This window comes from Puntigrus tetrazona, chromosome 7, assembly GCF_018831695.1.
Source record: "Puntigrus tetrazona isolate hp1 chromosome 7, ASM1883169v1, whole genome shotgun sequence".
In the NCBI taxonomy this organism is placed as follows: domain Eukaryota; kingdom Metazoa; phylum Chordata; class Actinopteri; order Cypriniformes; family Cyprinidae; genus Puntigrus; species Puntigrus tetrazona.
The window spans coordinates 12,400,508-12,415,543 of NC_056705.1; the positions used below are offsets into that span (position 1 = coordinate 12,400,508).

A 15,036-nucleotide genomic window follows, 5' to 3' on the forward strand; every position below is an offset into this window, starting at 1 on the left:
TCAATATATATATACACACGCATTTATTTATGTTTTTGTGTTTGTTTTAGTGTACAAATGAAGTGCACTTGCATAAATTATGATGTTGTACTTTGTTACGTTTTCTTGTATTTCTTCAAATGTAACACTTTAAGACTACACAAAGAAAAGGCTCACGCAACAGAACAAAGTCTAAAATATATTCATAGCAGCAATCTCTACGCTGTCAGCAAAATTTATTAAACAACTTCCTGAATTCATTGATTTTGCTAAATAGAAAAAGAACTGAAATGGACTACTCACCTCCATCTGATGCAGCCGACTGAAAGAAAAGAAAAAAAGACATGAATGAGAAATTGCCATCCTGACTTTGGTGGGGTAAAGAAGCAGAAAAAGAGGGGAGAGGTAAAGTTACAGAGCTGGAGAAAATGCCTGCAGACATCTCTGCAGTCTCTCTCATCTTAACTGAATGTGTGTGATATGGGTTTGTCGAGAGGGGAGGGTTTTTACATATGGTCGTTGATGTAGCTGTGTTTAGTAACACGCAGCTGTTCGCACCTCTGCTCCGGTTTCCGCCCACAAAAACACACACACACACACACACACACACACACACACACACACACACACACACACACACAGAGAGAGAGAGAGCGCAAATGACCTGACACAGGCCTGCCCAGACACTTGCAAAGACTCTAACTTTAACAAAGAGCTTTATTCAAGCTTTTCAGGTCATAAAAATACTCCTGCATCCCTGAGGGAAACCTGAACGAGAAGAAGAATGCAAATCGGTAAGCAACTCCCAGGTATGTGGAGGTTGACCAAACTGGTACAACCGTATAATAAAGTATCTTATAGCCTATTCGTTTACATCAGCATCCCAGAGACCAGGAGAGGTGTGTTTACGCGTGTATGTGTGTGTAGGCTGGGAGCAAAGCACATGGACAAACATACACTGTGTTTGTTCAGTGGGAGGAAGTGTAAAGGAATGAGGGCAGTTATTGGGACGGCAGACGAACACACAAAGAAACAGAGACTTTTGTGAGGTGAATAGAAATGAAATTTTACAAATGTGAAGGGGGGGGAGATAGACGTTCTTTGTTGGCACATAATACACTGATAGAATCAGATTCATGACTCATAGAACCTCTGGACAATGTTTACTGAGTGATATCATGCATGAACATGCAATGTTCTGTCTGGTGCCATTTAACCAGACAGACTTGTTGTGTAGAGAGCTTTAATTTCAGCCACAGGCACTTTTCATTGTATTCACCACTAAACCAATGCCAAACTTGCAGCCGTCCAAAAAAATCTTTCCTTCTAGACACAGATGCGCTCAGTGCATTGAAGGAATGTTCTAGGTTCAACAGTAATGCAGTTACATTAGACGTCTAAGGGGCAAGATATTACAGAGCGTTTAAAGTCTGAAATCAGTCATGTTTCTAAAAATTACTAAATGTCCTAATTGAACCGTGGCCTAATCCTGATTTAGGCTAAGCCTTGTCTGTGAATCCAGGCTCTAAAATATATATATAAAAAAAAAAATAATATTTGGTATGAATAACGAGTCAGGATACACTGATATCACTTTTATTGAATGATGAATTTATAATTTTTTCTTTCAAAATACTAGGTACAGAAACCAAAAGAAAATGTATAAATGTTTGTTATATTACATGTATAACGTTTGTTATATTTGTATTTATAGATTTTAGTCTAGTTAGTTCTTAGTTCACTACTTAGTTCATTTGTTCAGCAAATAGATATTTTCTTCAGTTATTTTTGGAGTATCAGACTATTTTTGCAGAACCATACTTCTCACAAACATAACGTTATAATTTTGTTTCTATATTTTGGGAATAGGAACATTTATTTTGGAGCAATGCCTTGCCACACAATGTATTCAGTATTTTAACCATGAATAAATGAATGGTTTTCATTCTTTGTGATTATGTACAAAAGTAAGGAGTGTTGATTTCTGTCTTTAAAGATAATGAGTTAAAACAGCAGCTTATCAACATTCAGAAACGGCACATTCCAGTCCCAGTATGCCACCATTATCAAATCGGAGCTCTTCTGACACTATCACCATGACTAACGGAGAGCTATTTATATGCTAATAAAAGACAAGGATTCTGAGAATGGAGAACAGCCAAAAGTGGACACATATGACTTGATTCATTGTGGTTTATGTGAAGGACATCTTTCTGTTATCTTATAAAAGGTTTGACCAGTGATACACGAAGTGCTAAGCATGAATGCTTTAGTAGTGATCTAAGACAGAAAAGAATCTTATTAAAATTGTTACAAGTCAAGTGAAAAATATGAACTAAATAAAATTCTCAATTTATTGCATTTTTGGTGACACTTTACAATAAGGTTTGTTAGTTAACAACATTAGCTAACATCAATTAATAATGAACAATACTTAGCATTTATTAATCTTAATTAATGCTAATTTCAGCATTCATTAATGCATGCTTAAAATCACCTGTTGTGTTTGTTAGCAGTAATGCACTGGTAATTAACGAATGTAATTTTATGAACTAGCGTTAAAGATTAGAAAATACTGTAATAAATGTATTTATTTGTGTTAATGTTTATTGTTCATGTTAGTTAATACATTAACTAATATTAGCAAATTATACCTTAATGTGAAGTGTTACTGTATTTACGAGTTGCTAAGTCTGATAATATTCAAAGCGATAACCCCATTACCCAGAGAGCTTTTTTTCCTTATTCAATATATTTTCCGGTTTATTATCTGTCAGCCATTGCCAGAAATCACACATTTAGAACAGTAATAGCACAGCTCTCCTCAAGCTGCATGAATTGAACAATCACTCATCTCTGTAGCATAAACAGTGCATGACGAGTTATACAATAAATTAAATACATATAGTTTGAGTTGCATTCAAAATCCTTATCCTATAGTAAGAGCAATAATAAAGTGATGCTTTCCTTAGTGACAGCAGCTAACAATACGCAAATATTGTAGCATTTTACAACCATAAACATATGTAAACACGGCTAAAGCCTCATCTGCAGTGTGTCTTTTTCCATCACATCCCAGTCCAAGAATGCTCTTAACACAGTGTACAGACACAGGAGGGACGGCCTTGAAAAACCACAAGCCTCCAGGCCACTTCAAAGCACAAATGTGTCTTAAAATGGTGAGTTGCACAGGCCGGCTTACACTGAACTCCTCAAACTATAGTCTACCAATATGATTCACGAGTCTGAGACCTTACTTTGACAATCTCAAACCGAGACCCCTAGATAAAGACTTTCTCACACAAACCCACTGATGTAAACCTCACTCCTTATAAGACCAGAAGTGGCCTCTACTATGCTTCTAATTGTAGTGAGGGATGAAGTTAGTAATGGGAAACAGAGGGAGGAAAGACAGAGAAGGGAAGAAAATGAGAAGCTATGAAACAGTGGAGCCTGAATACCGTTCGGTTTCTGCCACCACCCTGGTGTATTTGGTCAGAAACACTATGGCAACAAATAATCTCAGACCACAGAATGTGAGGCCACCAATGACACGCGTCTCAGGCAGAGGCGCTCTATATATATCACATGCTCCCATGAGCAAACGTGTTATTAGATGGGGTTTCACAGCAGCAAAACCTGGTAGGCGTACAGCGTGGCAGGGTTCAGCGGTGGCTTTCAGACATCTGGTTGTTGTGACCCACCGAGTGACATTTCTGTGAACCAATCAGATGCTTCGGAACTTATGAGAAGTAAAACCAAGGAACTGTATTTATGGATTCCAAGAGGAAGTGATGAGGTAGTTTCTGTGTTTAGAAGAAAACATGTTTGAGCCTGTTCACTAGAATAGCAAAGGGAAAATCTCACCGCATATCGTCAAACCGTAATGAGGCTCATTTTCTTTCTTTGGTTCAACTTTGTACTCCAATATTTTATTTCCAACTATAAAATATAATTTTTAGAGGCAAGTCTTATACACAAACAATGGAAAATAAATTTCTGTTTTACTACTTCAAAACATACGTTATGTTTTGTTATTTGTTTCTTAGTAACTGTTTGTGAAATTAGTTTCTATACCAAATTGCTTTCAGTGTGTATATAATTGAGTTGTTTCTTGAAAAATATTTGCTTTGAAATCACTCAGATATTGCTAGTAAATAAAAATTAAAAAAATACCGGCAAAGAAACTGCAAGGAACATATAGAATTTAACAGAAATATTAGTATTTTTGGTAATCCATATTCAAGCAATGTTTAATTTACAATGAATAATGTTTTATTTACCATTTTTAAAATGTACTATGATTTTCTGGTTGCTAGATATCTGCAAGTATCATCGAACAGGTACCAAAAAAGTCATTTTTTGTCATTATCTGCCAAATCAAATGTTTTTTTGTCTATACAGTGAAAGTCAATGGGGTCATTTTTTCTTTTGTGTTCAACAGTGGTATGTGATTGGTAAATGGTATGTAATTGTGTATTTTCATTTATGCTTTAACTATTCCTGTAAGCAGAAATATACCCTATGCCTTGTGAACATCACAAATGACTTCAAATAGAAACCGTTTCTGTGCATTTCTAGGCCACACATACTGCTGCAAATATTCCTTACAACCATATATGACTTTCTTCTGATGTCTTTGCACAACTGCCATACACCTTCTTCTCGCGAATCTTCACACCTCCACTGATGTTACGCAACCTCCCTTAGCTACAACTACATGTGTGGCAAAAGCTGCAGAGTTGTTTATATTTCCACCTTCTAGACTATGCGAGGTGACGACTTGCCCTTTTAACCTGCAAAAAAATAAAAACTGGTTTATATCAGTGTTTTGATGACGATTTGCATGTAGCGGTTTCATTTTCTTTCACTCTAAACGGTTTCCACTACCTCTAGGCTGTCAAGCAGAGTCTTTCTTCTCATTAACGATGTTCTGTGAATTCAAGCAAACACATTCTAACTTCTTCTGGTGACATTTGTTGATAAAGGAAGACAAACCCCACAGCCAAAGTACACTATCTCTAGGCTACAGCTAAAAACACCATTACAAAAGGCAAGCAGTTGATCTAAACAAAATATCTGGCTTGTCATAACATGTTTAAACTGAAGCTACTGTAATACATATAGACAAAGACTAATCAAAAGGAACCACAACTACAGGCAAAAACACTTGTATATTTGCTCTTCAAAAAAATTATGTATTTTTTTAACACATCTAAGTATAATATCCATGCGCACTGGAATTTCTTGAAAGCACTCGAACAATACGTTTAAAACATTAATATACTTTATTTTATCCAGTTATGGACAACAGAAATTATTAATGCTAATGTACAAATGTAAATTAATTAAACACAATGCAATTAGACTCTGCCTAAATGTTAAACAACGGTGCCATTGTAACCCGTTTTAATTAGCTAAATTGAAACTAAAGTAAGTGAGGAGGACAGACGTCCAGACACACAACTGTGGAAACATCAGCGCGTGAAACGACTGTCTCAAGTCCAGCTGAGCTAGAGACTCCCTGCCGCAGCTGCTCGGTGTGGGAGCGCAGGAATGAGATAAAACAGCTAATGAGTAAAGCAGCTGATCCAAACAAGCCCGATCATTTGGATTTGGGGGGAAAAAGGAAAAAACACGATCGAAACCGGAGAAAACGGTTGTAGCACAAACTCACCGCTCCTGGGGGACGCTTTTTCCTGAAGGAAAGTCTCCTAATGAGACTCATAGCCAGGAGGCTTCTCCTCTTTGTCTGTGATTTTGGGTTCATTACTGCAACTGCATGTGTGGGCGATTGTGTGTGTGTGTATATGTGAATACCTGAAAATCTCCACCCAGGATCAGATGGCGACACAAAAAGTCTTGTCGGTACAAGTTCAGTCGGCCCCCAACATAAGACAATATGCTACAGACTGAGTGTTTTTCCTCAATCTCTTCCAACCAATCAGCTTTGTAATCAAACTGTTCACAGTCTTTATTTTTACATTTTTTTTCTTTTATATTTTGTGAGTTTAGTAAGGGATTTCTTCCTTTAGACAAAGAATGTCCCATAAATTTAGTTAGTATTTTGTCATGTCATATTAATTCATTTCAACCCATTTATTGAAATATTAAAAAGTAACATTAAAATAAAACATTAAGTGACAACAACTATCAAAATAATAACTTTTTTTTAAATGCAACATGATAATTTGATTTAAAAACAAATTGAACAACAAGTAAAGTTTACTGCTATTTTTAAGTGCTGTCAAACAAATAATCATGATTAATCGCAACCAAAATAACAGTTTTTAGTATAATTTTTTCAGTATCCATTTAGAAAATAGTAACATATAATATACACATATATGCATATTATATATAAATATATTTAATGCAAACATAACATTTTTCTTAAATATACACAGTAGATGCATGTGTTTGTATTTCTTATATGCATAATAAATATACACAGCACACATACATACATACATTATGTAAACAAAAAAAATTATTTTGAATGCGATGAATCATTTGACAGCACCACATTTAATTATGACAAACTAAATATATTGCTATATCGTTTTCGCTACCACTGATGCAATCACAATCAAAAAGCTTTTTGTTGACAATTCTGTTGACAAAGTGAATGCCTATTTGACAAAGTGTCTGAGGAAAATTTTGATATTTGTTTTAGCGCTGGGCATGATGGGTGGGCCTCTCCCAGACTGAAGCTAGGCTGCTAGGGAAGGGTGATTATATTATATGCTATTTTCCTTCTATATTTTGGTTTCAAACCAGGTCTCAACTGCATTTGGGGATTCTGTGGTAGGAAAAAATAGAGTTTGCCAGCTCTATATAGGTTGGGCTGGTGTGTATGTTTCTGAGTGAGAATAGACTGTGAGCACATGAATGTGTGTATGTGGGTTGGTTGGGTGTGTATGTATGAGAGAGAAAGACAGTGAGATAAAGAGGGCTGTAGATTTACAATATTAGTTTCCGCTTATTCTCAGCATAAAGCTCCAGATTAAGGAAGTATCCCTTCTGTTGGCAGGCTTGATCTGACTTTATAAACTGATCAATGAACTCACTCCTACGGTACATGAGCTAAAATAAAAACTTCTAAAGCTGTAGCCCAGCAAAGCAAATATGAGACCAGAGTCATTTTCAAGGGGGCAAAACAAATCTCTTCCTCTTATCTCTGGCAGACAACAAACTGCCTGAAAATAACATCAGAGACCTCGGAGAAGACTTCCTTTGTGCCTGACGGAGGAAGGGAAAGCCTGATAAGATGATTTGCTAGAGCAAAATGTGTCTACATCAAGTGTTCATTATACTAGCGGCCAATTTTCATTTTCAAGCTCAGAAAATTGAAAATAAGAGAAAAAACATGACATGGCTTGCTAATAAAAAGTAGTAACATCTCAATGAAACCACACGATTACAGTGAAGGACGAAAAACTAAACCAGATGCAAAATGGAAACCACAAAATAGTGTTTACCAAGGCCACGTATTCTCTTCCCAACCATAAAACGAACCACAGCAATATTTTAACCACACTCTCTGAATACATTGCCTGTGCAAGTCCGTCCTTGTAATCATCATCAGGACAAAATGCAAAACCCGCACTGACCTGGATCTTATGAGGAACAATGACTGGCTCATCTCCAGGTGTAAATGATACTACATTCACTTATAAGAGGTCACAACCGGAGGACAGTATCGAAATGTTTGCCTCTGGACAGAACATCCTACAATACAATATAATACAATGCAGTACAGAATCTAACCTGCAATCTATAGTTACAGTCATCCTTCTCGTCCCCATTGATGTTTTTGTGTCCACATTCAGAGTTCATGAACCAGAAGTTTGTAAACCAGTTTTTGTTGAAACTGCTTTTGTGAATCAGTGAAATTGAATCCTTTGTATCAGATTAAATTGCGGTCTGCATATTTGACTATGCACAGGAAATGTATTTAACTTCAATATCTACATAAAGTTTAGATCAATAGCAGAATGATATTATTAACCATGGCCAAGAACGCTAATGATGGTTAAACAGTTTTGCTAGAATTATTTTTCATGATGCAATTTCATTTAATGATCACAAACAAATTTGTAGTGCAAAAGTTTGAACACAAACGCCCATAAGTGACATATCCACAAGCGTGTACTGTGATTTGTACAGAATAAACATCTCCCCACTCCTTTGTGTAAAAGAAAGTCCTGGAGGAAAAGCATCCATCATCATCTAAGCTTAACCCGTGACCCCACCCAAATACACTTTCAAACGTTCTCTCTTTCCTCCCTCTCTTTGTACCGAACCAGTGGTCTTTCAAACTGAAACCTAACACTCATAATTATAAGCGGGTAGATCTCTTTCCTGACAAAAATAGTTCACTGTGACCAAGTGTAGACCCGCCAACCGCTTTCGTGGAGTACTGGAAGGGGACGACCTGTTAAATGAGCCAGGCTTGGGAATCGTACGTATGGAGGTTTTTCATGAACTGAATAGGTTCTTAATTTACATTACAATTACATTACTTTTTAAGATCAGACTTGGTCTCTGTGTTCTTTCTCAGTAAGGCTGTTTACATTAGTGATTTTTCATTTTAAAATGCATAACCTTTGCTACGGTTTGCATTTCTGGAGAAAACGATGGTGTGGCTGCCTACGTTTGCTCTGTGTATCCTTGACGACCATGTAAACGATAACACCATTCTCATTATTGTACCTGCCAGTGACAAGCAACTAGCTTCCTATTTACAGTTTTACACGCATGCCCAGTGTGCATCAGTGGCCATGTGGCATGCGTTTTCAGTTGTGTGGTGTAGATGGAGATGGTTTCTGAAACGCAGTGAAACGCCAGTGTAGACAATAATCATTTCTATTTTAAAACAAAATCAAAAGTGTAAATAGGGCATAAAACTTAGTAAGCCGTTTAATTAGATAATATTTCATGGTGTTCCATATTCTTCAAAGATATCTCGTTTTATTAAATTACAGATAATACATATTAAAGTACAGATAATTACACATACTTCAATTTAATAAAAAATTATATTTTCTATGTTTTTTTGTTAAAGGAAGACAGCAATATAGGCAGCACACTACAACTAAAACTGAATAACTGACAAATGCGATTTACACATTTTATTTTGCATGAAACCTGCCAAGTAGATAAATGTAAATGATGGCGGCCATCCATGCCAGCAGTTGTTGAAGGTTGTTGAAGCATAAAGTGCTGATTCAGAAAGGTTAATAATGAAGGGTAACAAGCAGCTGAAAATCACTGCTAAATGGCTGAGCTAAAGAGAGAAAATTAGACCCCCTGGCTGCATCCTCCAACAAATAAAAACAACCAAAACTACATTCAACCCACATCAAACATTTTACATTAGCTTGCATCCTTTCATGTGAATAAGTCATGGTCTTGAAACAATTAGTTTGTATCATCACTAATAAACAACAGTGGAGTATGTCCATTTGAGTCAGACACTCATCAAAAGGGGCTTCAAAGGATGACTTAAAATTATTCAATAAATTATTATTAACATAATATTAAAAATAATCTAATAGCAGCTTGGCATACCTATTAAAAAGTATTCAAACCTGTTCACACCAAGAACATTAACAATTATGTCATGATATTAGCATCCACAATGGTTTTATCAATCATTTGGAAAAAAATCGTTCTGAAAACGAGTCCAACACTGTTTCCCTTTGAGAACGTTATAGTTATCATCCTTTGTTTGAACGGTCCATTAAAGCGAAATCTGGTCAAATGAAGCATTTCTAGTGGACAGAGGAATAGCAGCCTGTGGTTTTGGATTACCAAACCTGGGAGCACGGTGAGGCCACGCATCTAGAGAAAGAAAACATCGCCCTTTAGCGGAACAGGTGGCCTCTGCTTAAAAAAAAACGCAATGCAACTGTCAAACCACATGGAATAAGGACAAATACCGGCAAGGAAAATCATCCAACAAGAATGAACACCAAGTACAGACTTGTGTCAAAGCACTTGACGTGTTTTGCCTCATCTGGGAGTAGATATTTGCATGTTAAGTCATAATGGTGACCTCACAGATAACCGTCACCATCTAAACATATAGAAAAAGCAAAGAAATACCAACAAATAAGGTAATGGTATCTGTACATAGCACACATGAAAGCATAGTGTGTTAAAGTAAAAACACTTATGAAAAGTGTTGACAGATTGCTAAAGGCTAAATTTAACAAAGCGGTTTTGCTCTATAAGACCAACTCGAAGGAACAAGGAAAAACTGAGTCCAGTTGAGAAATCCTGCACTGATGTCATCCGTTTCAAGTGTGGTTTACTTAAAGTTCAGTAAGTATAAAGATTTCACCAAACATTTCAGGGAGCCACTCCAAAACGACCGTCAGATTCCAAAGCGAGATCACACATGCTTCTGTCCAAGCACACTTACTACCAAAAAATTACCCATTCTCACTATATGAAGAACAAGCCTCACACACAGAGTTTTATCTAAAACAGATGCAGTACCTACAGAAGGAAACTTACAGCAGAGTGAAGAGTTAAAGTTGGCTCCATTAGTGAGTATTATTAGTCCTCAGCACTCCTGTAGACACCCAGTGTAAATAAACATGTCCATTCAGCCGCACGCTCTGTGAGTTCACAGGATGAAGCTGGAGTGAATGTGTCTATCTTTTGAGTCCCAGCTCTGTCCCTGTTTTCAGCCTGTCTGACTTTCCCTCCTGCGCTCAGTCCCTTTTCCCTCCTCCCGTCTCCTTTCACTCTACACTTCAGACAGATTCTCCTCCCACTGATTCCACTAGCAATAAACCCTCACTCCCTCAGACTATTGAAAAAAAGTGACGTGTGATGTCATGTTGACTTGAAAAGCAACTCAAATTTTGGAAAAATTCACTGAACCTCAGATTCAGTAAGTTCATGATTTCAGATATGGTGACTTTCTCACTTGCATAAAAACATTTTAACAATGTTACACAATTTCTCTGATGTCTTTTCTTTGTTTTATTTAAAATAAGATGGTTTAACCATTAAAACATAGTATAGTTCTCATAAACACACACAAAGCTTAAGTAAATTTGGAGGAAGACCAATCACAGCGCTGTTAAGATTTCTGGAGAGGTGTCAGGTTGTGGTTTAGGGTACGGCATAGACATGTGCGTCTCTGTGAAGGCTATGGCATAGGTTCGATGCAGACGTATAAATTGGTCTTTAGATGCAATGGAAGAATGCATCTTATGTGTATTTTTGCTTTGATTTGTACAAACAGTGTATCTTTATATTGCATCTAACACAGAACCGTGTACATTATGCATATAACGGATGCTCCCTGGGTGCAAACTTGTCGTATAAAGTCCTTATATTAGTTTTCTTTAAGTATAAAAACTATTTTCGTTGATTCATAATGGTACGGTTAAACCACTGGTAGCAAATGGAGCATTCAGGCGATGTCTTTCATACTTCTCCATACCTTGACGATGTTAATTGCTTGGCAGTCAATGGGACAGTCACAAGACCTCCTGGTTTTCATCTAAAATATCTTAAATTGTGTTCAGAAGACAAACTAATCTTTTAGGTTTAAAATGACATAGGGGTAAGTGATGGGGCGGAGTAACCTTTTTAACGACAACATTTTTATTTTGGGGTAAAAATAAGCATATGTAGTGAAAATAATCAAATTTAGTTCAATTGTGTCGCATTAGCTCATTTTAATCAAGTAAAATAAAAAATCCTTTTCGGGGGATGTAGTTGCAAAATACAAGAAGGGTAACCAAACCTTCAGTCCTTGAAGGTCTCACATAATATCAACTCTTGAAACCATGTCCAACTTTATGAAGGAGGGTTCTGTATTGTTAAGCTCACACTATGAGCCACAGGTTATTTATCTGCTAACAGTTTTTGAAAAACAATACTGGATGGATTTTCCACAACATTAAATTTCTTCATCACTGATATACAAACCAACAGCTGTTATAAATCAGCTGTAAATCCCAATTGCTTGGGAAATAAATCTACTGTGTGCTATAAAACTATCAACAGCAACAGCACACAATTATGTTCATTAGTATTTGATAATAGTTTAGATGATAGCTGGGACAATTTCCTCAACAGCATAAAGGCCTCCCTTGCTGCAGACGTAGAGCTCCAAATACTGGGTCGCAAACACAAACTCTTTGTGTGCAGGACTCTACGACACGCTTAATCAATCGGTAGTGGCAGCAGTAATCTTCTGTGCGGCTGTGTGCTGGAAGCAGCATCAAGGCAAGAGCTGCCAAAACACTCTACAGCTTAATCAAGATGCCGGATTCGGCCTTGGTGCTAAGAGAGGTGCTGTCTGAGGGATGGACGCTACCCAAAATCTCAGCCGCTTAGCCTTACTCCATAAAACTGTTACTGCTCAGTAGAAAATGTCCATGGTGTTGTAAAGTGTACTTCCTTCTTTGCTGATATCAGGACATGGGGATCTGAGAATTGCGTCAGGCAATGAATCTGTATTCTATTAGTGTACGGAATAGATTGCTGAAACAAATTTACAATCTATCAATGACTAAGAGTAGATTTAACAAGAGAAAACCATCATATGGTCATATGGAGTTACATGCATGATATTTATACTATGTAAAAGCCAGGTTGCAAAAACAAAAATACATTTTCTAATAATAAAGATGGAGTTTGTCACAGCTCCTTTAGTTTAGCATAAAAGTGCTCAGTTTATTACCGAAATGGCAGTTCGTTTAGATGTTATCTGGCAACAAAAAAAAATGCTTAGATCAGGCATTTTCCAACCAAACAAGCCTCTCCATTTCAATTCCCCTCCCTCTTGCTCTTGTTCTCCTAGTGAGCACCAGCGTGACTGATGTTCTCATAACCACACTTTCCAGTCTGCCTGACCACCAGAGGGGCATTAGGTCCATGAAAAAGGCTGCCTCAAGTTCCAGGAAAAGCCAAAGGGAAATCCTACTCCTCTCAGATTCCACACTTGGAGAGGTGACAAACCTTTTCCAGCATCAAACCTCAAGAAATTTGCTGGTTAAAATCCATATGACTCCATTAGTGTGCACAAAATAATATTTAAAAGGTATGAAATGAACGCATCAGTCTTAGCCTGTTCAGTACAAAATATGCAGCCTAGCAACAGTTTTGCATGAAAAATGCAACAAAACCAGGATTTGAAGTAATAGTTCCTCCAACGACATAAATGGACATTATTTGCTCACTGGTATGTTGCCTTTTTCCAAAAAAAAAAAAACAACAAAAAAAAAAAAAACAATATCACAGATTCAGTCTAGCTGACTTCTAGAATATACACACAGATTTGGGCTACGTTGTTTATTCAACAAGGGACGCATTCAACTGATTAAAAGTGACGGTTTAAGGCCTTATAATGTTACAAATTAAAATTAATTTTCAAATAACTGCTGAAAAACTGGTTCCCAAGTCTTCCAAAAAAAATACATTAAGCAGAAATGTTTTCAACATGTTACTTGAATGCCATATCAGAACATTAAAATAATTTTCGAAATATCATATGACACTAAAGACTGAAATGTATTTGTAAACATGTATTTCCACATCATGTCAAGTTAGCAAGTGAAGGGAAGACTTTTAGTGAAAAGGAACTTAAAGCTAACTAAAGTTTGTTTGTTTGTTACATAGGGCTACCACATGACTTCAAAAATCTGGTTTAATGGTTTTTCAACCTTTTTGGAGCGACAAAAACAAAAAGGAGCAGTGAAAATTCTTTGTTGTGTGTTCCTCTAAAAAGTAGCAACATACGGGTTGAAAAGACATGGGGGGGGATTTTTATTTGCGGTTAAACTATTCTTTTGAATAAACACTGAAAAAAGAAATGCGGTGAAGGTTGAAGCTTAAAGTAATGTGTTTTCAGACTGTACAGCCACATAAAGGCTTCTTTACATTTGGGAGAGGATACTAATGGTACTATCATTATCATGCAGAGTACCACGTGTTTCTAAAAGTTTCATGGCTAACCTTGTTTATAAAAACAGAAAAAAAACATGATTATGCTTGAGGACAATGCAACACAACAAAGGCCACTCTGTGTGTTTAGAGAGAGAAAAGAATGGAGTTTCTCAAATAAAATGAAGCAGAATTTTGAACTGGATTAGAGCATAATACAGTCTGACTGAGCCTCCTATACAATTAAACACACCTGTATCTGTTTTCATCTGTCATACGATGCATTAGCACTGCAGCAAAATTTACAGAAACTATGATTCAATAGTATGATATGGGTGTGCAATAGTATAATGTCGAAGGCAAAACAGAAAATGCTTTCTTACCTCAAGGTCATTAAGTGAATGAGCCAGGCTGAGTCTTTTAGACGCACCCGATGGTCTACGTACGGAGGAACGTCCCCTTGTGAGTGCCCAAAATAAAGACCCCTGAGAAGTCAAACGTTGAAAGAAGTATGATTACAGTTAATATACATTGTCTTGTAATTTCAAAATAGTGATGGCAAAGCAAAGATGTGCCTTATAATACCGTGGCATTTCTATATAAATAAAACAAAAACAAATTTCATTTCAGGTCACACTAATAATTGTAGAATATACAAAAAAATAATCACTGTATCATTTATTACAATTGGCTACCACACGGTTTTTTCAGCTGCGTTAAAGCCAGTTCACACCAAGCACAATAACTATAAAGATAACAATACAAGCGCCCACACCAGTGAATAATATTGTCTGTTTATTCTAAGCACAAGCATGACTGCCACTTTAAATTCTCCAGCTCATGATTCTGATTGGCTGTCAATGTGCTTTTCTAAAGATTTTGATTTTTTTTTTGTGTATTTCACTAAATTAATTTAACACGTTAATTGTGTATATATACACAGTATAAACTGCAACACCACTGACATTAGAATATATTATTATGTACGTTACAAAAAAATATTTTATTTATTTATATTTTATTATTTTAGATACGGTTAGCACCTAAAAAAAAATACTTTCCATACATAATTGATTTAGGCTTCAAAATTAAATCCGAAGGGCAAGAGATGTCAGAGAGAGACAGATGCCTAGCAATAAATCA

At 36.4% G+C, this 15,036-nt stretch overlaps 1 protein-coding gene across 1 annotated transcript in view; it reads right to left on the reverse strand.

Moving 5' to 3' along the window:
• The window catches only part of rgs12a (regulator of G protein signaling 12a), a 30,260-nt gene that overhangs the window by 11,989 nt on the left and 3,235 nt on the right, over nucleotides 1-15,036 (reverse strand). Inside the window, 2 exon segments of the mRNA XM_043245745.1 lie at nucleotides 283-301; nucleotides 14,277-14,378. Coding sequence (XP_043101680.1) covers nucleotides 283-301; nucleotides 14,277-14,378 — 121 coding nt within the window.